Source organism: Myotis nattereri, assembly GCF_964212035.1.
Source record: "Myotis nattereri genome assembly, chromosome: 6".
Classification (NCBI taxonomy): Eukaryota; Metazoa; Chordata; class Mammalia; order Chiroptera; family Vespertilionidae; genus Myotis; species Myotis nattereri.
The window spans coordinates 11947497-11970632 of NC_138081.1; the positions used below are offsets into that span (position 1 = coordinate 11947497).

A 23136-nucleotide genomic window follows, 5' to 3' on the forward strand; every position below is an offset into this window, starting at 1 on the left:
AGCTCAGGTCCTCGGGCCTTGATCCAGCCTTTCCTGATGCCCACAGGTCTGACTGCAGCCCCCCTCCTCTGTCTGTCCACAGCTCTCCACCATCCAGCCAGCCCCACGAGCTCAAGCGTTTGATCCCTCTCCATTTACCTGTCACGCATTTAAACATGTACTGTGCACCCCCAGGTGAAAGCCTGCCTCCTCCATTGCCTGGAAGCTCTCACTCCTGCTTCAAAGCTCACCCAGACATTACCTTCTCCTGCCTTGACCCCTCTCCCGCAGCTGGGCAGGCGTCCCCTGTGTTCCCGTGGCTCCTGCACACGGAAGCGAGGCTAACACACAAGGCAGATGCTGGCAGTGCCCGGCCGCTCCGCTCTCAGCATTCCCACTGCTCTGCAGGCTCCCGTGCCCCATGCGCTGGAGTTAGCGCCTCCCGACTTAGCGGGCAGGCCCCAGGCAGTGAGGAATGGGATTTGGGGATCATATTCCCCAGCTCCTCGCCCCTCAGGGGGTAACTGGGAGGCATGGTCCCACCCCAGGCTTCCAGAGTTCTGCGGTGAGATGGGGCCCAGTTCCCCACAGCTGCTCCTCACCCCTCTCCGCGGTCCTTGTCTTCCCTTTGCTGCTTTTCTTCCTATTTGGTGCTTCTGGGGGCCACTTTCTCAGTAAATGGCGCATAGGCAAGTCCCGTCCATGACCTGCTTCTGGAAACGCGAACGGAGGTGAATCGTGTAGGACTTAATCCGTCTCCGGTGCTTTCTCAGTTCTGAATTTTTTAAAAAATATATTTTTATGGATTTCAGAGAGGAAGGGAGAGGGAAAGGGAGAGAGAGAGGAACATCAATGATAAAAGAGAATCATTGATCGGCTGCTTCCCACACACCCTCCAGATGGTGCCCACACTGGGGAAGGGGCCCTGACTGGGAATCGAACCTCCTGGTTCCTAGGACAGTGCTCAGCACCCGAGCCACACCGGCCGGGCTCAGTTCGGAATTTGCAGGAGTCCGTTTCCTCTGCACAACAGCCTCCCTCACGGGGTGGAGATTGCCAGTGTCATTTCCATGTCTCCTCTGAGGAGGCGGAGGCTCCGGGGTTAGCAGTGTGGACAGCTGTCCCACTTTCCTGGGACTGAGGCGTTTCCTGGACGTGGGACTTGCCAGGACAGTCTGGGGAACACTGGCCCAGCTGGTCACCCAGAGGGGAAGGGCCTGCCTCTGGTCCCCAGGAGTGAGTGGGGGTGGGAGGGCACATGAGCTCCGGGGCATGTTTCCCATGGTTTGAGGAGATGCCTGCTGCTGATTGAGCTGGACGTGGGGGACAATAAGGAAATGAGTGAGGGAGACGCAGCCCTGCACCGGGAGCACCTAGTCCGATGGGGGAGACGTGGGTTCCGACGGCACAGAGCTAAGGGGGGAGCTTCCTCCGGACTTCTCCGCGGGGCCCAGAACAAGGTTTAGGGGAGCCCTTTCCCTGCCCTCAAGCTGCTGCCCCAGCCAGACAAGAGTGACGGGTCTGGGTCTCAGCGTTCTCAGGGCTAGACCGGCCCCTCCCGGACCAGGCACTGGGCTGGCCCCTCCACGCTGGGCTGCATTGGATCCGGGCGGCAGGGGGAGGCGGGAGATCGGTGGGCTGGGTGCTTGGATCAGTCGGGTCCTTGCAGGGAGCAGCTGGTACCGTCCAGGGCTTCACTGCAGAGTGTGGGCAGGTCTATGCCAGGGTGACTCCCAGGAAGCAGCCGCAGTGGGGAGTCGGTACCACCCCGAGGCCTCTGGACAAGGGGGGGGCTCTCACTAGAACGCAGCCCATACCGCTCCCCAGGGAAAGGGGCCCGGGACAGGCACTGTGCGCTCAGGCAAGGGACGAGGCCACCGCCAAAGCCGGGGCTGCAGGGCAAGGGGGCGAGTGCCCTGTCGTCTCTCCCAGCCTCCGTCCCATCACGCTCCCTCCTGGGCCCTAATCAAGTCAGAAGCGAAAGGAGCCTGGGTGACTCAGTCCCTGTCCCCCTCCCGAGGGTTCCGAGTGAGTCTGAAAGTGGAGGGAGCAGAGATGAATAATCACTGAGGCAAGGCTCACACCCACTCCTCTGGCGCCTCCCCCAGGGCACGACCTGACCCCAGAGGCCTGGCCAGTGGGCGGGGGAGCGGCCCCTCCAACACACACCCTGACCCTCTCACTGCCCAGGCTGCCCCGGCCTCCCTCCCGGAGCTCTGGCACATTCATTCCTCCCATCCCCACCTCACTTCCTGCCTACCCCCCCCCCAGCCCCCCAAGTCCACTGGAGGCCAAAGAGCAGGCGGGTCCAGGAGGTCTCCTCAGAGGAAGAGGTGCAAAAAGGTGGGAGTGGGGGAGAGCTCAGTCCTAGAAGAAGGGAGGGGAACAAACCTTTCTGAACCCGATTTTGTCCCGGATACAACACGGGTGCTTTCTCATCCATTACTCACGCCCCCATGTCCATCCAACATTCCTGAGGGTGACATCAGGGTTTCCAATTTAGGGACGCGGAGGCAGGCTCAGCGTGGTTTTGTGGCTTCTCAAATGTTGCACAGCAAGTGGGAGAGTCAGGATACAGACGCATGTCTGCCTGAGTCCAGGGAAGAATAAATGAGTAAAAGTTGGTCTGTGGGCAGAGGCTGAACAGGATCCTAACCCCAGGGCCAGGCGGGGGGTGGGGGGGGGTGGGGGGGATGGGGGTTTGGGGGGGGGGGTCAGTGGCTGGTGGGAGCCAGTGTGCAAGGTTTCATTTTCCCGTTTCTGAAGACTGTGCAGTGGGGTGGGGAGCATCCTTGGCTCCCCGCAGGGCCATAAGTGGGGTGGTGGGGTGGGGACACCCAGCTTCAGTTGCCCTTCCTGCCTCCAGGCCTTGGTCTACCTTGGGTCCAGGAGGGATTGGAGAGATTTGTGACTGGAGAGGAGACTCTGTGAGCCTTGAGCAAAGACCCTAGGAGGGACCCAGAGGCCTCAGAGGAGGGAGACAATTCTAACTGGAGATGAGTTGCAGTGGGAAAGGCAGGTCGAAGATAGAGCAGTGGTTCTCAACCTGTGGGTCGCGACCCCTTTGGGGGTTGAATGACCCTCTCACAGGTGTTGCCTAAGACCATCGGAAAACACATATATAATTACATATTGTTTTTGTGATTCATCACTATGCTTTAATTATGTTCAATTTGTAACAATGAAATTGGGGGTCACCACAACTTGAGGAACTGTATTAAAGGGTGGCGGCATTAGGAAGGTTGAGAACCACTGAGATAAAGGCTCCAACGCTGTGTATGGGGGAGGGGAGAGGTCAGTGGGGTCAGGGCCAGGCCCAGCACTGTGTGTGTGGGGTGGGGCTGGGGGGCGGGGAGCAGAGAGAGTGATTTAGGGAGGGCGGAGGGGGTGACTTCAGGGCAGTGCTCTCTGGGCCCTGGGCCCAGGGGTGGGGACACGGTGAGGTAAGGATCCAAGGGAATTGGAGATGGGGGTGTCTCAGCATTGCTGTTGCCCCAGACTGAGGAGCCCTCTGGCTCCCAGAGTTCAGTCCTTCTCTGGTCTGACGCCTAAAATAAATGGTCACCCCTCCCCCCCGCTAGGCCTTCAGGATTGGAGGGGCCCTGTGGAACTGTGTGTGTGTGTGTGTGTGTGTGTGTGTGTGTGTGTGTGTGTGTGTGTAAGAGCAGGAATCCTTGGATCCAAGTGCTTAAGGCAGCCCCCAGGAGAGGGGTGGGGCCGGGAACTGCCCTCCCTGAGATGTGGTCAGCGAGAACAATCCAGACGAAAGCCGAGGGAGTAGCCGTAAAGCTCAGACTCCCTGAATCTAGCCTCCTCCTCTGCAGTGGAGGAGGCACAGGGCCGGGGGAGGCTGGTCCAGGTCACACGGGGCTTAGCGGTGTCTCCTGCCCCCCCAGGGCGCTGGTCTTCCTCCAGAGGCTTGGCGGCAGCCTCCTGATGACCCGCAGGGACAGGTGACCTTTGGTCCGAACATCCACCAAAACCCTTTCCTCATCTTAAAACAGCATTGAAAATAACGGCTGCTCTCTCACAGCGCTGAGGGGAGAGGTAAATTACTTAGTGAAGGTAAAGAGCTTAGAACAGGGCCTGATACATAACAAGCTCCCAATAAATGGTAGGCAGTGATGGTGATGTGGTGATGATGATAAAAGATGCCACTGTTTGAAAGGACACCCTCAGGGGACACGGGGTCTGAGTTTGCCCTGGCTGCTCTGAAGCCACCGAGCTGGGCAGCCCGCTGGGAGGCGGCGCTGGTTGAGGGGCTGCCTGCCCCTGGGTGCCGGTGCCATGGGTGCCATGGGAGCAGCAGTGGCCCTAGTTTGCCAACTCCACACACACTTCCCGGTCTGTGCCAGGAGGGCTTCTGGTGACTCATGTCCAGACCCTCATCCAGTCCTGCATCACCGCTGGCTCAGCCCCCGTCTGCCTGGCTGTCTCAGGCCCCCAGAGGGGCCAGCAAAGATACCGCCTGCCACAGGGCCGCCTGCCCTGCCTGCTCCTGCCTCGCCTGGGGTGGGTGTGAGTCTCCAGCAGCTGAAATGCACACTGCCTCCTCTGGGCTGGGGCACACTCCTCCGGTACCTCACACACTCACTTCACACACTCGCTCACTTAAGCCTGGGAGGCCAGCCTGCTCTTAGCTCCATTTGAAGAGGAGAAAACTGGAAACCTTAAGTGATTTGCCCAGGGTCACAGAGATGGGGAGCCAGGCAGGCTGGCTCCAGACTCTGCACCCCTAACAGCCACACCCGACTGTCCTGAGGGGACCCCTTTCCTTCCCCCTTAGGCCTCGGGGGCCTGGCCGAGGCTGTGTGAATGAATGCAATGAACGCCTTGGTTCCTGGCCGGCACCCATAGGACTGCTTTCCCAGGCTGCCCTTATCATGTCATCACCATCCCACCCTCCCTCTCGCCGGTGGGGGAAAGCGCTCCCTGCCCGCTTTGCTCTGTGGTTTCTGTCCAGAGGTGGAGTCTCTGTTCTTGTCCCTTCCCAGACTCAGGCCTCTCCAGGTAGCTCCAAACACGCTTCTTATGATCTCCCCGCCCCCCTCCACGCCCCCCACTATTCACCTATCCCTCCCCACTTTGTGGGGTTTTAAGACAGTTGCAGAGGCTCTTCTCATTGGCTGTGGAGCAGACATCTGCAAGGAACTGGCCAATCAGAAGCCTTCCTCTGCCCCACCCCCAACACCGCAGGTTGGTTCCCTCTGGGGCAGGCATTCTGAACAGAGTAGGGGTGTGCACAGGGCGAAGGGTTTGAGGGGGACCAGGGACCCTGTCTAGAGAGGCCAGGCACGAGGAGAACGTGCTCAAGGTGTGCTGGGACAGAGGCCAACCCAGCACACGGGCCTCTCTCTCCCCCGGCCTTGAATGAGGTCCTCTTTCTGGAGCGTGTTACATACAAAGGTTGCCACTTCCATACCTTCAGCGATCTCTTCCTCACCTCCGGTTACCTCTGCGCAGCCCGTGGGCCCTGGGCAGTGGGCATGGGCCTTGTTACTCACTGGTGTTTGTCCCTGGTCCTGGCCTGAGTCCCACGTAGGCCCAGGCACAAGCTTTGTCCACAGCCCAGTTCAAGAGGGCCCTGATGCTAAAGGTTTGCCCACAGGGAGGGGCCACAGGAGCCCCTGGCCCCTGTGATGCTATCTGTAGGACGGTGGACGGGAGCAGAGACCAGGAATCCAGCTGCCCAGGTAACCCTCAGGTGGTGGCTGGGTTTGGGGACCCAGGTGTGGTGCGGAACACACCATTATGTTCCAAATGGTAGCCATCCTGGGTGAGAGATGGAAATGCTCAAGTAAGATGCTCTGCAAACAGAAGTGACCTCTGCAAACCCTACCAGGCTTTGCAATCTGTGGTCAGAGCCTTCCCAGGCAGTGGGGCGGGGGGAGGCAGGAGGACCCTATGGGTCTGCCCCTGGCTTTTCCGTGGTGTGAGTGAACAACTGAGCTTGGAGCCGCAGCCCCACTGGGACCAAGCACCTGCTGGCTGTACCAGCAGGGAGAGCTCTCAGCAAATCTTGAGCGCATTCACCTGGACGGTCTGTGGAGGTGGAGGGCCATACTCCAGCCCTCAGTCCACTCCCTCCACCAGCCCCGGGCACTCACTGGGAGGAGGTGGTTTCCTGAGCATGCTCCCGTCTCCGATGCTGCCTTTACCCCTGGGTATGTGTGTGACAATTAATCAGTTTTATTTGTGTCAGAGAAACCCCCCAAAAAGTGTTTCAAATAGGATAGCATTTTATTTCTCTATCATATGGGTGACGTCCGGTGATATTTAGTCCAGGTTTGTTACGGTGCTCTGTAACCATCAGGAATCCAAGCTCTTCTTATTTTACTGGGCCACCTATATCAAACATGGCCTCTACCTCATGGTGCAGTGGGCTGCCAGAGCTGCAGCCATGATACCAGCATTGCAGCCAGCTAAAAAAATGAAGTGAGGCCCTGGCCGGTTTGGCTCAGTGGAGAGAGCGCTGGCCCTCGGACTGAAAGGTCTCGGGTTTGATTCCAGTCCAGGGCACATTGCAGGCTCAATTAGGAGGCAAACAATCCCTATTTCTCTCTTCCCCTCACTTCCACTCTCTCTAAAAAATCATTGGAAAAATATCCTTGGGTGAGGATTAACAAACAAACAAACAAACAAACAAAAAACACACACAAAGTGGGGCCCTGGCCAGGTGGATCAGTTGGTTGGAGCATTGTCCATATACCAAAAAGATGATGCGTTTGATTCCTGGTCAGTGCACATACCTAGGTTTTGGATTCAATCCCTGGTCAGGGGATGTGCAGGAGGCAACCAATCGATGTTTCTCTCTTTCTCTCTCTCTAAAATCAATAAAAACATAACCTTAGGTGAGGGTTAAAAAAAAGCATATGAAAACATGCTCAAGTCACTAATCATCCGAAAGATGCAAATCAAAATGACAACGAGGTACCATCTCACACCTGTCAAAATGGCTATCATCAACAAATCAACAAATGACAAATGCTGGTGAGGATTCGGAGAAAAAGGAACCCTCGTGCACTGCTGGTGGGAATGCAGACTGGTGCAGCCACTATGGAAACGGTATGGAGTTTCCTCAAAAAATTAAAAATGGAACTCCCATTTGACCCAGTAATCCCACTTCTAGGAATATATCCCAAGAAACCAGAAACACCAATCAAAAAGGACATATGCACGCCTATGTTCATAGCAGCACAATTCACCATAGCTAAGATCTGGAAACAGCCTAAGTGCCTATCAGTAGATGAATGGATTAGAAAACTGTGGTACATCTACACGATGGAATACTATGCTGCTGTAAAAAAGAAGGAACTCTTACCATTTGCAAAGGCATGTATAGACCTGGAGAGAAGTATACTAAGCAAAATAAGCCAGTCGGAGAAAGATAAATATCACATGATCTCACTCATTTGTGGTATATAATGAACAACATAAACTGATGAACTAAAATAGATCCAGTGACCGGGAAGAATCAAACAAATCGCCAAACCTCAGAAGGAAGGCAGGGGCAAGGGCGGGGGCGGGGAAGAGATCAACCAAAGGACTTGTATGCATGCATATGGGCATGGCCCATGGACACAGACAGTAGGGGTATGATGGCATGTGCTGGGGGGTGGGAACAGCCAGGGAGAGATCAATGGGGGGAAAAGGAGACACATGTAACACTTTAAACAATAAAGAATTTAAAAAAAAAGGAACTAGGGAAGAAGAACACACATTGCCCCCTGTACCGTGCCAGCACAGCCAAGGGTGAACCTGAGGAGGGGCGGTGATGGATTGAAGAAAAGACAGACAAGAGAATACAGCTGGGGCTTGGTAGGTCTCCTGTGCCTGAATGAGGACACAAAAGACCCAGCCTTCCAGCCAATGCTTTATTTTATAGTCTGATTAAAACAAGGGTAGATTAGCAGGTATACAAACGTTCTTGTTTTGGCAACACTTGCTGCACCTCCCACAGCCCATTAGCTTCTTAGGAAGGAATTAGGGAGGGCTACAAGGTCAGGCTTGATTATGCTAGGAGAGCCCTGCCCTCCAGGCTGGGACTTGTTTGTGGCCCTGCCACAGGTCAGCCCGAGGCTTGACCCTAGAGCTGCTCCCTACAGCTTTCCCCCTCCCCCCCACCCCAGCATTGAAGCCACACAGGATACTTCTTATGGACCCTATTGGGCAGAATTTGGTCACAAAGCTGCACCTAGTCTCAAAAGAAGACATACAAAATGTAGTCTTTCGTCTGGGTGGCCCTGTACCCAGATTAAAATAAGGGGTCTTGCTACTGAGAAAGAAGGTGGGACAAACCCTGGAGTATAACTAGCGCTCCTTTCCACAGCGTGAGACCTGAGTCGAGGGTTCCGAAGGCTGCCTGGCTCCCACAGGCCCCTCCGGGTAGCAGTCTGGCCCTGGGGAGTGGCGCTCTGCCTCTCCCTCTGGGCCCTGCCTCCAGCTTCGGGGCCTGAAGTCCCCCTTGGAGCTGTGGTGGTAGCAGGAATATGATCTCCCCCGGCTCTCCATCAGGGAGAAGATCAGTTTGATGATCAGGGCCAGCCACGCCATCCCGAAGAGAATCCACAGGGACACTGTGTTCTTGTACCACAGTGGGTACTGCCGGGAGGGGTCCATCCCTAGGGGAGAGGCAAGGTCAGAGGCTGGAGTCCTGGGAAAGTCAGGGCCAAGTTCCCCAAACAGAAATGGGCAGACATGGCTTGACACGGACGAGCAGAATATGGGAAGTCCAAACTGGTCTGAGACCGCTGGCCTGGCGGTCACCTCTGAGAGCATCCAGGAAGCCCCCCTGGATTGGCACCGGGGGTTTGGGAACAACAGTTCCTCTTTGTCTGAGGCACTCTGTGCTCTATTCCAGCATCAGCACCACCTGAGAGCTTGTGAGGAATGCAGATGATTGGGCCCCACTCCAGACCTACTGAACCAGGAACGTCTGGGGTGGGCCCCGCAACTGCGTTTTCACAAAGCCCTCCAAGAGATCCTGAAGCCTGATCTGCTGTTCGCGTGTCTCTGTGTGGTTTTCTCATATCTGAAGGGAGGCAGATTGCCAGGGCCTTTAGGAAGAACAGATGGAACCGCTGGAGTTTGTTTCCTGCCTCCGTTCTTCCTGGCTGTGTGACCTTCATCTGTCTGACTGTCCCTCACCTGGGACATGGGGAAAATAACTTCTCCCCCTGGGCTTTCGGATGAAGTCCTGTTATCTCAAGGCCACCATTTACTTCTCCAGCCTCGATTTGCACACTTCTCCCCTTTAAGAATTGTGGTCTTCTTCCCAAGTCTTCATCTATCATCTTTCCTGCCCCAGGACCTTTGCACTTACTGCCCCCTAGGCTCAGAGTGTTCTTCATTTCAAATTCTTCTTGGCCCTAGCTGGTTTGGCTCAGTGGATAGAGCGCTGGCCTGCAGACTGAAGGGTCCCGAATTAGATTCCTATCAAGGGCACATGCCCCGTTGTGGGCTTGATCCCCAGTGGGGGGCATATAGGAGGCAGCCGATAAATGATTCTCTCTCATCATTGATTTTAAAAAAATATATACATTTTTATTGATTTCAGAGAGGAAGGGAGAGGGAGAGATAAAAACATCAATGATGAGAATCATTGATCGGCTGCCTCCTGCATGCCATGCCCCCTACTGGGGGTTGAGCCCGTAATGCGGGCATGTGCCCTTGACCGGAATCAAACCTGAGACCCTTTAGTCTGCAGGCCGACACTCTATCCACTGAGCCAAACCAGCTAGGGCTGATGTTTTTATCTCCTTCCCTCTCTCTTCCTCTCTGAAATCAATAAAAAAATATATTTTTTAAAATTTCTTCTTGGCCTGGTTGTCTTCCCCTCATCCTTCAGATATCAGTTCAGATGTCACTCCCCAAAGACTAGACTGGGCCCCTCTGCTAAGACCTCTCAGTGCCTGTGGTTTTGTCGGGGAAGTTACTTATCACCTCTGGGCCCCAGTGCCCTCATCTATAAAATGGAGGCAATGAGGGTGTCCACCTTCTCAGACCGTTGTGACTACCACATGGGTTCATGCATCTAAATGCTCAGAATGGTGCCTGGAACAGGGTGGTGCATTGTTCCCTGTTGTTGGGTGATGGGTTCACTCACCTCTGGGTCCCCACACTGGGTCCCCAACACAGACAGGACTGGATAGGTAACAGCTGAGGGAGGGGGTGCGTGGGGGTTGCTGTGAGGCTTAGGTAAGTCTTGCTCTGTAACTCAGTTCTTCCCGCTGTCTGTTTCCTGGGGTCCGTCTTGCCTCCCTCAGTAGACTGGGATCATTCAAAAGGTGCTCTGTCCTCCTACTTCCGTGACATCTTCTCTGTCTCAGCTCCCGCACCGCCCCCTGACCACCCCCTCCTGTCCTGTTGGCCCAAGACAACCTCTCCGTCCTGCCCCCTCACAGCCAGGCCCCTGGCCTAGGCCCCGGGGAAGAGCCTGCAGCCCGGGATCCAGCTCGCTGCCTGGCCGGAGCCGGGATTGGATTAGGCTGATTGGGTTACGGGGCCATGATTCCGCCGGCGGTCCCAAATGAGATCAGCGGAGAGCCAGCTCCGTGCCCTGCCACCCGCCAGCTCAGCTTGCTCCTGGCAATGCAGGGGAGGAGGTGTTCCTCTCCAGTTTATTTCATTTTTTTTATTTTTTTATAGCTGAAATCACAAGTGACAGGACACCTGGCAGCTGGCAAGGCGCTCAACTGAGTTGCAAATGTAATTGTGGGGGCTACGGGTCCAGAGAGGAGCAGGCAGCTGGGACCTGGGGACCCAGCCCACCACAGCCTTAAGAGGAGCAGCTGGGACAGCGCCCCGGGGCCGCTGATGCAGGGACCACGGGCACCCACAGCCCAGGCGGTGGGCCTCAGCATTCCCACCCAGGGCAGGGGATTGACCTTGCAAGGCTGCAAGGCACGGGAAAGGGAGAGTGGGGTTTGTTCCTTCTCAGCTGTGGAAGATTCTGGAACACAGGCATGTGAGGAGTCCTCCTTGGGCGTCTACCCTAGCCCTGCCTTAGGCTTGCCTGCTCTATGACCTTAATCAAGGTCTTTCCCATCTCAGCCTCAGTTTCTTCTTGCAGGCGGGCAGTCAAGGGCTCAGCGTAGTCACTGGCCACAGGCACTGAAATGGCTACAGTAGCAAATCTCAGGAGAGGTGGTGAAGGGACGGCTCTGCCCGCCGCCCCTCTAAGTCAGGGTGGCAGGGGCTCCGGGAGGTCTGTGCCCACATCCCTGCCCGGCACTCCCCACAGGGTGGCTCACGGTAGCAGAGATCCCAGCCCTTCTCAAGCCTGTAGAGACCGCTATGCTGATGCCACTGCCCCTCCCTCGATGGGGGTGAGGCCTTGTCTCCCATTTTCAGGGCGCCCAAGTCCAGAGGGGGCTGCTCTTCCTCCCCACCTGCCTCAGGGGTCTCAGGACTTCCTCAGGGGTTCCCCCCAACCCCACATAGGCTTTCCCTGTTAGCTCCTCCCACAACACACCCTAGTTGGGGTCCTCTTCCCACTTTTCTGCCCTCCCCTTGCACTGGGCTCTCTCAGAGCACCAGCCTTCTGGGTTTAGGACTATCGCTGGGGACACATCCTGTCCCATCCTCTGAGCCCTGGGGGGGAGGGGGGAGGCGCTGCTGCAGGGCCTTCAGGTCACACTGCCCTGGGCTGAGGCTGCTGAGGCTGTCAGAAGCCTGTTTCAGGGAGGCCCAGGGGCAGCAGGAAGGGAGAGGGCTCAGTGTGGAGAGGGGGAGGGCAGGCCCAGGCCCCGAGAGGCTCCCACAGGCCTGGTCATGGATTTTGCCCTCCAGCCTAAGACTACGAGGAAAAGCAAAGGTTTTCAGAGGAGCTGGGCAGGTGACGTGATAGCACTTGACGTTTTTATTTTTTATTTTTCCCCTTTTATTTTTAGAAAGCGTGGAAGGGAGGGAGGGAGGGAGGGAGGGGGAGAGAAAGAGCGATACATCAATGAGAGAGGGACACACTGATGGGTTGCCTCCCTCACGAGCCTCGACTAGGGCTGGGGATGGAATCTGCAATCCAGATTTGTGCCCTTGAACGGGGATCAAACCCATGACCCTTCCGTCTGAGGGTCGATGCTCTAACCACTGAGCACACCACCCAGGGCAGCGCTTGTCATTTTTAGAAATCTAACGGCCAAGGAGGGAGGGGGTGCCGACAAGACAGAGACGTACAAGTCCATGTGCCATCGTCACTGTGCTCTGTGGGGGCAACACCTTAGGAGCGCTGAGGCCCAGAGAGGGGCTGTGTGAGGTGGTCTGGAAAGAGTCTGAGCTTTGGAATTAAACAGATCGGAATTGATATCTCACTAGCTGTGTAATCTCAGGCAAGTGGCTTGGCCTCTCTGAGCCTCAGTTTCCTCCTTAGCAAAATGGGTGATATGTCCTGGCCCGTGTTGCTCAGCTGATTGGAGCGTTGTCCCATACACCAAAAGTGGAGGGTTCAATTCCGCTCAGGGCACATGCCCAGGTTGTGGCACCTGCAGGAGTCAACTGATTGATGTCTCCTCTCTCTCTCTCTCTCTCTCTCTCTCTCTCTCTCTCTCTCTCATCAATAAAAAAATCAATAGATAGCCCTAACTAGTTTGGCTCAGTGGATAGAGCGTCGGCCTGTGGACTGAAGGGTCCCAGGTTTGATTCCGGTCAAGGGCATGTACCTTGGTTGTGGGCACATCCCCAGTAGGGGGTGTGCAGGAGGCAGCTGATGTTTCTCTCTCATCGATGTTTCTGACTCTCTATCCCTCTCCCTTGCTCTCTGTAAAAAATCAATAATAAAGTAAATCAATAGATAAAGTGGGTGGCACTCATAGCTCTAGACTGCCTGATGAACTGTTACTTGGTAAAACCTCATTTCAGTGTTCCAGGCTGGGTTCTGTCTCCAAAGGAGGCAGAGGGCAGGGCCTCCTTGCAAGTTTAGGTCCAGGGGTCCGAGCGCGTGCACTGAGCCCCCTGAGCCCAGCGTGGTGCTGGTGCCAGTAACCACGGCTCGTCCTGTGACCCTTCAGCTGTGGGAGCCACCCCGCCCGCCCACCCCACAGGCTGTCCTCTCCTGCCACCTGCTGGGCGTCTGCCTCCGCTTTATTATGCACGGTTTTCCGGGACCCACGTGGGGCGAAATCACACACTGAACCCCACCTTGGGCCCTTGGGACCACGCAGCCCACTCTTGCTGGTGCTCAGAGTGAGGCTGCCGATTGTTTTCCCGTGGGGGCCAGGCTTCCAAAGTCTCCCGACTCTGGCCTGACCCTCCTGGGCCCAGCCCAGGGACTGTGGGAAGCTTGGCGTCTCAGGGGCTGGGGTGAGGTGGGGAGGAGAGACCTGGGACAAGGACAGATGGGGAGGGGTTCAGGGACTCCCCTTATCTGGTGAGCTCCAAGAATGGGAGTGGGGCCTGAGGACACGAGGCCCTCCCAGGGCTTGTCAGATGGCCGGGAGTGCGACCCACAGCCTGAGGCTGGTTCAGACTCCAGTCGTCACCTTTTGGTGGGTGACCTTGGCCTCTGCACACCAGGAAGGTGGGTTTAACCTGCCAAGGACTTGGGGCGTCAGGCCCCCACGGGGCCTGGTTTGCAGCAGGCACCCAGGGGACGCGGCCCAGGGGGCAGGCGGGTGGAGGGCCAGGCCGTGGAGTCTCAGGCCCCTCTCCCGCTGGCTGCTGGGCTCTCACCGATCACGTAGTCGCCGAAGCCCACGGTGCTGAGGGTGATGAAGGCGAAGTAGAAGCCTTCCACGTAGCTCCAGCCCTCCATGTGGGAGAAGAGCAGGGGCGGCAGCAGCAGGAAGAGCAGGAGGCCAGAGAGGAGGGTGCCCGAGCCCGTCAGCCAGCGGGCCTTGGCCGGGTCCTGGGGATGCACACAGCGCTCAGCCCCCACATAGCACTCAGCGCCCCCTGCTGTCCAGCGGGAGCAGACAGCCTGGGGCACCTGAGCTGCAGGCAGTGAGAGGGGGCTGCCCTCGGGGCCTCTCCACCTGGCTGTGTCCCCAGCTTTCCAGCCAAGGCCTTAGTCGTGGGCCCTTCCTGTCTACCAGTCCCCCCGTGTCTCCCCACAGAGCTCTTCTATTGCTAAAAACCCCTTCTGGACAGTGACCCCCCCATCCACCATATCCCCACGGTAACCCTGACTCCCAGTTCTCCCAACATCAAACCCTGCCCCCCCCACCCCGACTGCAGAGCCCCCATTCCCACCAGAGACTCTCACCGGGGCAGTGACTGCCACAGCCATCAAGGGCCACGGTTGCCAGCACACCCCTCATTCCACAAGTGCCCCTCCCCCTCTTCCCCTGCTGCCCTGGGCCCTCACCTGCCAGGCGCCCCCCAGCCTGCTGGCACAGCGGTGCACACCCTGCTGCATGAGGTGCCCCAGGTGGTTGAGCACCACGAGGTTGAGCGGGATCCCCACCAGAGCAAAGAAGATGCAGAAGAGGCGGGCGGCCATCGTGTGGGGGCTCAGGTTGCCGTAGCCTGAGGGGAGACGGGCACATCAGGGGACCCTTCCATCTCTGGGGTCCCTGTTCCTACCCCACTTCAGACATGGCAGCTGGTGTGTATCCAGATTGGAAAACTGAAGCTCCTGGAGGCTCAGCAAAGCGCATGAGCTCAAACCCGTGAATGTGAGGGCCCCGTCTCCCCTCTCTCCACCTCCTCCCTCTCTGTGGGCAGAGGAATGGGTGCAGGGATGTGGGAGGCCTTGGAGCCTCCAGCCCCTGCACTTCTGGGATTCACTGCACCATTGAAGCTGTGTCCCCAGGTGGGTCCCGGCACCCAAGCTGGCGGCGCCTGCCCGATGCAGGCCTCCTCTAACAGGCCATCTTGCTCGGGACTCCCCTCGCCTGGACAAGCCTCTCAACGCCCCACGGCAGTCTGTGCTCACCCACCTCAAGCCCTTCCTTCCTTCTCTCCTGTCACAGGTCTCAGACCTGCTTTGCAGCTTGAGGCTCTCACCATCTCTCCTGCTCCTCTTTATCTTTCAAAGCCATCTCCCCCACTCACCCACGTCTCTTGCACACCTAATTCAGTCTTGTTATCTGCTTTCCAGAGGGCGCTAACTAACACACCCAGTTCCTTCCCAAACCCCTCGGGAGTGAGGGCAGAGGATGCACATCAGGGGACCTGCGTGGGGGTGGGAACTCTGTCATGAAGATCAGGGAAGGGAGGCGAGGGGAGAGTGAGGTGCTCCTAAAGGATTCTGTCAGCCTGGACATTCTTTCCTCCTCTGTTCCCCGCCGCCTCTGTCTCCCCCATTCTTGGTCACCACTGTCTTGTCTTTCTAAAACACAAACCTGGTGATATCACCCCCAGGTTATCATTCTGTATTATTCCTCATGTCTGTGGGGAAAGTCCAAACGCTCACCTAGCCCTTCTCCGGCTCCTGCTTTCCCAGCTCCGGCTGCACTCCTGCCCGCTGAACCCCCAAACCCCTCCTCCCCCTGTGCCTTTGAACATGATCGCCCCCCTACCAAGAGTGTACTTCCCCCCCTCCTAGCCCACCTGTAAATGGTCTGGTGGAGGAGTGGCTCCCCCCCCCCCGCACCCCCCCTCCCCACACACACTCTGCAGGCTTTGAGGATAACCCACTCACTGCCTGAGAATGATTTATTCCCTGAGGGTCGTGAGCCCCTTTGGGGCAGGGGCTGGGTCGTAATCATCTTTATATTCTCGACAATTGGCACAGGATTGACACTCAGTAGGAGCCCACCATATGTGTGTGGGAAGAGTACAAGAATGGATGAATGGACGAGCGAGTGAATTGGAAATATGGGAATGAACGTGTAAATAGATGAACAGATGCCTTGCACCCTGCCCCACATCACTGCTTAAAGTACCCCCCCCCCCCCCCCCACACACACACACTCATTTGCACTGTAGGTTTACACTCTTCCGCCTCACTTAGGGGTCTCAGAGGCACGGTCCCGGGAGAGGCGGGAGCACTCGTCTAGAGCATGAGTGTTGGAGTCAGAGGCACTTCCTGGGGTTGACCTTTTCATCCTAACCTGTGGGATGGCAGCCTTTAGATTCCGGATCTGGGAGGAGCTCCGTGGATGCCTGTGCCTTCCCGAGGCTGATACGAAAGAGGCTTTCTCCTCCCCATCCCTCTCAGCCAGCCCTCAGGTTGCGGAACTGATGGATATCGATGAAGCCCTCACCTGCCCGTTGAATGCTTGGTGGCCATGGCCCCATCTAAGCCACCTCTCACGTCAGCATGTCTCCCACCTGTCCCTCTTTCACTTCGGTAGTCCAGCCCTAAGACACTTTGCAAGCGCCCTGCATGGTCTTCTGTAGTTGGGCTCCCCTGTCCCTTCCCCTGTCCTCAGTTCCAGCCCTCTCCAGCCATCTGTGCCTCCTACTGTTCACCAAACACACCAGCCTCGCTCTACCCAGGGCCTCTGCACGTGCTGGAAGGTTCTGTCCCCAGTTACTGCATGACTTGCTCTTGTATTTTGTTTATGTTTCTGCTTCAAGGGCCACCCCATGTACAGTAGTCTCCGACCCCCCATCACTATCGAACCCCCTTACCTGGCTTTATATTTCCCTAAGCACCTCTTAAAACCCGAATATTGTCTGTGCATTTGTTAGTTTGTTTGTGTTTCCTCACAGTAGAGCGTCAGCACCCCCAAGGGAAGGGACTTGCCGGTTCTGCGCGCCGTTGTATCGCCAGCACCTAGAGCAATCAGGCCCGCACTAGGAACGCCGTCTCTTGTTAAATGAATGGGTGGATGCATGCGTGGACACATGAGCGAGCTGGGGATGGACTTCACAGGTGATGCCCGGTTTCCGGGCTCAGGCCGGTCCTGCTTGCCCGGAAGTGCCGTGTGCCTGTCCGACCCCGTTTCATTCTAGGGCTTGGGAAGGGCAGCCCTACGCTGGTCCCGGGGCATTGGAAAGAGCAATGCAGTCCCTCAGCTGGGTCTCCAGTGCCAGCTCTGCTGCTTCCTAGCCACGTGACCTTGGGACAGTGTGCCTCCCCGTGCCCCCGCCTCCTCATCCGGAACATGAAAATAGACGCCCTGTCCTTGGAGGTGGGACCGGACGCACAAAATCTCAAATGTTAAACTAGAGCAGTGATGGCGAACCTTTTGAGCTCGGCGCGTCAGCATTTTGAAAAACTCTAACTTAACTCTGGTGCCGTGTCACATACAGAAATTTTCTGATATTTGCAACCATAGTAAAACAAAGACTTATATTTTTGATATTTATTTTATATGTTTAAATGCCATTTAACAAAGAAACATCAACCAAAAAAATGAGTTCGCGTGTCACCTCTGACACGCATGTCATAGGTTCGCCATCACTGAACTAGACCATAAGGGTAAGGTGGGGCGCGGTCCCCGTTCCCCTGCCCTCTGCCCATCAGAGCCGACTCAGGCAGTGGAACCGAGCAGAGAGAAATGGACAGGGACACAGACCCGGCTCAGCACCGCAGGGCTGGGAAGAGACAGGCTGCAAATTCCTGAACCCAGGGGCCAAAGTCACAGGCCTGGGGCAGAGGGTGGGGGAGGTGTGGGGTTCAGAGGCTTAAGACCCCTACACCTGTGACTGTGCCTCCACCTCCCCCGCCCTGGAACTCCATTGGTGCTGGTGGACTGGGTACTTTGGAATGAGTGTGTCAGCGTCTGTTGAGTGTCCACTGAGTGCTGGGCCTTGGGCTAGATCCTGGGGGTTCAGAGATGAATAAGCATCATCCCCCAGGCACAGGGCCCATGGAGCCTGAGGGGGCCCCAGGCAGGCTTGCCTCAAGGTGGAAGGCTGGCCAAGCTCCCGTGTAGCCCTCAGGCCTGCTTCCAAGAAGTACTGGCCGATTTAAAACTAGGTGGAGAGCCCTCTGGGTGCTGCGGCCTGGCTCCTGTCTGGGAGGACAGGGGCTGGGACATGCCTTCCTGAGAGGATCCTGGCCGGTGGAGGTAGCCCGAGCCACTGCGGTGTCAGCCTGCCACCTGGTGGTGACTCCTGTGTCATGCAGGGGCTGGGCCTGGCACCAGGGCAGGGGGCTGGGGCGCTTTACTTACTTCCTGGGTCTAGAGCTGGGGCTCTAGGCTGCTCTTCACCTTCCACTCACAACAGCCCCCAGGCACCCTCCTGGGACAAGGTCCACCTCTGCTCTCCTGAGGGCGGGGCTAGGGAAACTGGGTGGAGGCAGGGATCTGTCCCAGTGTCCCAGGTGAGGGAGGCAGGGGGCTTGGAGAGGAGAGCGAAGGTTTAAAGGAGCGCCTTTGTGAGCTGAGGAGTGGCCTCCAGGAGTGGCCACTTCTCACCAAAGGCAAGAACGGATTGCAAGGCTGTTTTGGATTCCTGCCCCCTCTTCCTCACCTCCCGACACCACCCTCGCCCCACCCCCAGCTACCCCTGGGCTCAGTGTTGGGTGGGTTTGGCCCAGAGCATCCTTACTCCTGCCCAGGGGAGACCCCCTGCTTCCCGAGGGGTTTGTGAGGCAGAACCCCCCTAGAGCGGTGCTTCTCAACCTTGAGCTTGACACCAACTCCTGGGGAACCTGGGGAAATGCAGAACCTGGTACAGCAGATCTGCTGTGAGCCTGGGGCTCTGCTCCCAGGTGGTGCCCACAGCGCCTGGACCACCCACTCTGGGAGTCCCGAGGCCCTGACACCCCTCCAAAAGGCACTGGTCCCCTGTCCCTCATGGGGAGGCCACCGTGCCAGCCATGCTCACCTGCCCCCCCTACTCCCCCGCACTTACCGATGGTGGTGATGGTGGACACGGAAAAGAAGAAGGAGCCCACGATCTCCCAGCGCCCCATGCTGGTGGTGTTGCCCAGGACGATGTCCCCAGTTTGGTAGGCGTGGATGATGCCCTGGGGGAGAGGCTGCAGTGACCACCAGGCTCTGAGGTGACTGGACTCCTGCACCCAGACCCACATACACGTGCATGTGTACACACACACGTGTACACACACACACATGCATGGACAATCCTCACAACCACTCTGAGCCCAGACTGGCCCGAGCCAGGAGGCCCTCCAACCAGGGGCTCCCCTGGGGCAGGGACCCTGGGGACGGCTCCCTCCCTCCCCTTACCCCCGGGACCCAGGCCATCACAGGATATCTCACTGGTTGGAAGAACACCATTCATTTTCTTTCCTACTCACTCCCATTCTTGCAACAAGCACTGGCCAGACATGACCTGTGGTGTTTTGGGGGACATGGAGATGAAAGAGACGTGACCTCCGTCCTCAGTGGGATGGAGACAATGCACTGCAGTCCATGCAGCTTTAAGGGCAGTGCAGCTGCACGATCCTGGGCAAGACACTTAGCTCCGTGCCTCAGTTTCCCTATCTGCAAAGTGGGAACACTAACAGCACCGACTTCATAGGATTGTGGTGCGGGTTAAATGAGGCACTAGATGTAAAGACGTAGACCAGTACCTGGACAGGGCACATGTTAGTGTCGGCTGTCATCCTTACTGCTACGAACACAGTGCCGGAGGAATACAGAGAGAAAGGGGGCTCATTCTGATGGGGGAGGGGCGGAGGCTTCACGGAGGGGTGATGCTGTAGCTGGGCCTTCCTTGAGGGTCAGATGGATTGCTCCCAGCGGAAGGACATTTTGGTAGCTGGCAGGCAGGACTGCACCTGGGATCTCAAATAGGGAGACCGAAAGGTTGTCGGGAGCCAGGCCATACTTGGTCTGCCTGCCAGAGAGAGAGTGACAGGCCTCTCCCAAGGCTGCTGAGCAAAGGCGAGGAAAGATCAGGTTGTGCCCGGTTGGCATGGCTCAGTGGCTGAGCGTTGACCTATGAACCAGGAGGTCATGGTTTAATTCCTGGTCAGGGCATATGCCTAGGTTGTGGGCTTCATTCCCAGTGTGTGTGTGTGTGGGGGGGGGGGAGGGGGCAGGAGGTAGCTGATTGATGATTCTCTCTCATCATTGATATCTCTCTCTCTCTCTCTCTCTCTCTCCTTTTTTTTTTTTTTAAAGAAAGATCAGGTTGTGTGCTCTATGGCAGCGGGCAGTACAGAAGGTGCTGGCAGACCGGAAGCAGAAAGCCTGCTGCAGGGCTGAGTGCTGGAGCGGCCTGGCCTGCATCCTGGCACAGAGTGGTCCAGGGGGAGCAGAGAGGAGCTCGTCAGAAGCCCAAGCCTCTGGCCCTATTTGGTGTGGGCAGTGCGGGAAGCATCTAAGGCCCTGTGAGCTGTGTGGATGGGAGGCCAGTGGAGGAGGAGGGCTGGGAGGAGGGCCACCTGCTCTTGACCTTGGAGGAACTTCAGGGCTGCTAGGGAGCTGCATGTACAGGTCTGCACCCAGGGGAGATCTGGGTTGGAGACATCCTACCCTTGTTCCTGGGGATGAAGCCGGAGGAGGGCTGAGTGGAGGTGTGAAGGGGGAGTGCAGAGAGAGGGGAGCCCTGCAGGGACCTCAGGAACACCCACACCCACAGACGCACACTGGGCTTCCTGGCTCTGTGGCTAGCCTCAGAGCTATGCGTGTGTGCTAGCCTCCCTGAGCCTCTGCTTCCTCGGCTCTAAAATGGGATGATATAATGGAACCCGCCGGTGAGGTAGGTGAGGACAAAACCAGGTACCACACTAGGGACAGTGCTGGGCGCGCAGGAAGTGCTACACAGAGGCATTAAGCGTCATCGCCATCTCATCACTGTCCTGTTCCAGGCCCAGGAAAGCTCACCTCCTGGCCAGGGGAGTGCGGCTGCCTCCAGGACCAGGCAGAGGGCTGTGCTCATAAGGGTTTAGAGGTGGGGGGTGGAGGTGCTACATTAGGTCCTTAGCAGAGAAAGTCCTTCCCCTGCCCAGCTCCAGGCCCCGCTGAGGCCCAGGCCAAGGGCTCAGGACTCCTCCCAGCCCGATGCCCAAGGTGCAGGCTGCCCTCCCGGAGGGGTTTTCGGGACAGGTATGCAGCTGTCTGCGCGTGGGATCAAGCCAGGGCTCCGGATGCTAAGCAGCCATCAGATCCCAGCAACTCCCAGTCCAGGTGGCCTGCCCTGAGGTGGAGAAGACCTGGGTCCATCCTCCATGCCTCGCCCCAAGAACCCGACCCTGCTCCCCCTGGGCAAGCCCTGCTCGGCCCCCATCCTCTGAGCAGTCTTGGTCCTCAGGAACCCCTGCGTCCCCGCCCCTCTTCCCCCTGGGGCTCTCCCAGGTCCCTGGGCTGGGGAGGCCCCTGTCCAATAGCTCCGGGTAACCAGTAGTCAGCTAAAGAGCGCCCCTGCACCCACCCCTCCTTCTCTAGGACCCGGGGCGCTGGCGAGGGCGCCCTGAGCCCCTTCCCCTCCCCCGCAGGCCCTGACCGAGGTCCCGTTCCTCCTTAGACTCCGCCCAGCACCCCCTGCACCCTCGCCCCTAATGCGCATATTTGCACCCGGGGTCTCTCTGGAAGGGGCTGGGCGCGCCCTTCAGTCCTTCGCCTGCGGGTCCGACCCCAACGCAGCGCCGCCCGGTCCCAGTCCCACTCCCTCCCGCCACCTCCCCAGCCGGCTGAGAGCACCCTGGCCTGGTTCCGATTCGACTGGGAGAGCCCTGGCAGCTCCTGACCCTGGTAGGCGCGCCCCCTGTCGTCCTCATCCCCAAGTTCGGCATTGACGCCGCGAGGCCCTCTCTCCATAGGGCGGGTCACGCCCTCTGGCCCCTAAGGTGCTCACAGCGCGGCGCGTCCCTCTGGCTGGAGCGGGGGTGGGGGAATGAGCGGGAGACTTTCCTGTCTGTCTGTCCATCCAACACTCCCCCCCGCCCCCCCCCCCCCACGTGCGGCCGCGTGGTCCCCGCGTCCATCGCCTCCACCCCTTTGGAGTAATGCTCCCCGCGTTTCCCTGGCCGGGGCCAGGGTATGCCCTGTCGCTCCCTGCCCGCCACCCGCGCTCCCCTGCCCGGGTCTCCCCGCAGCCCCCGCCGGCCCCGCTCTCCCCTGACCCGGATCAGCGAGTCCAGCGCCGGGCCGTCCAGGCACGTGAAGTTCCGCAGCAGCGCCCACTTGTCGCGCTTGAACCTCGCCTTGGAGGCCTGCGCCGCGGGGCTCTCCAGCATCCAGAACACGCCGGTGCCCAGGGCCAGGTAAGCCAGGTAGACGAGGAGCAGGAGCACGGTGCCCGGCAGGGCGCAGCGCGGGGCCCTGCCCTCGGACGCTGCCCGGGCTGGCGGTCCGCACATGGTAGGACAGACAGGGCGGCTGGCCTGGGGAGCCATGGCCAGGACCCAGGTGGAGAGGCAGGGCCGCGCTCCGCTGGTCCCTTCTCGGGCCAACCCCGCCCGTGCCCCGTGTTCTCAGCAGAGGAGGCGTGCCCCACCCCGTCCCGGGGATCCAATCCCGGGGCAAAAAGAGGCCTGAGCTGTGGCATCTGGCCCCGCCTCCGACGTGTTGGGAGTGCCCACCCCCCAGCCCCACTCAGGGAGAGGGGGAGGGCTGCGGGGTGCTGCGGGCCCTGAGAAGGAAGGGCCCCGAGCCCTCAGCTGTCCTGTAGCGAACAGTGGGAGGGACTGCGGGAGACCAGACTCAGGGGGAAGAGAAGGTAGAAGCCAAGTTTATTTTCTAAGGGCCCCTGCCTGAGCCCCTGGAGATCCGGGACCATCCCCAAAGACTGCTGCTTCAAGCCCTCCCTGCTCTCCCACACCCTCATCCTCCCCGCTGTGCATCCAAAGATGAGGGCCGGGCTGGTCAGCGCTGTCCATGAGCCTGGGAGGCAGAGGGGCCTGACCAGTGAGTGGGTTGTCCACTCCCTACTTCAGAGGAGGCCTCATACTCCCTCCTCTAGCCAGAATGGAGGGAGGGTCCTGGTGGTAAGGGGTCCCAGGGGGTCCTCAGCTTCAATAGGAAGTCCCCGGATGTAATCTGGGTCGCGCTGCTGTAGATGCTCCCCTGGGCGCCCCACCTGGGGCCTCCGCTGCTTCACAGCCCCCTCTCAGGCCCGTCCCGAGGTCTGGCCACTTAGGGCCTGCCTTGCTTGGGGTCCTGGGAGAGGCCGGGGCTGAGGTGTGCAGTCCTCGGTGAGCGGGGTGGGTGGGACTGGCCTCAGTCTCTCCTCTCCTCTGGCCGGAGGTGTGGCCTTCTGGCAGGAGAAAGGCCAGGCAGCAGAGCTGTCCCCAGGGGAGGCCGTGCCGCCATGGAGCTCATTTCGTGGACGTCTCCTGGGATCTGCTGACTCTCCGCGTTCCCAGGGAAATATGTTTGGAAATGCTCTTAAGAGGACAGGAGCCCAGAGTGG

General features: G+C 58.3%; 1 protein-coding gene across 1 annotated transcript; it reads right to left on the bottom strand.

Moving 5' to 3' along the window:
- Positions 1–8289: 8289 nt before the first annotated feature.
- On the bottom strand, positions 8290–22120 carry KCNK17 (potassium two pore domain channel subfamily K member 17; the record flags this gene model as incomplete). The annotated part of the gene is made up of 5 exons (XM_081094938.1): positions 8290–8600; positions 13645–13819; positions 14279–14439; positions 18667–18781; positions 21848–22120. The coding sequence occupies 5 exons, from the start codon at positions 22118–22120 to the stop codon at positions 8290–8292; spliced, it is 1035 nt and encodes a 344-aa protein (XP_080951064.1).
- Positions 22121–23136: the final 1016 nt, after the last annotated feature.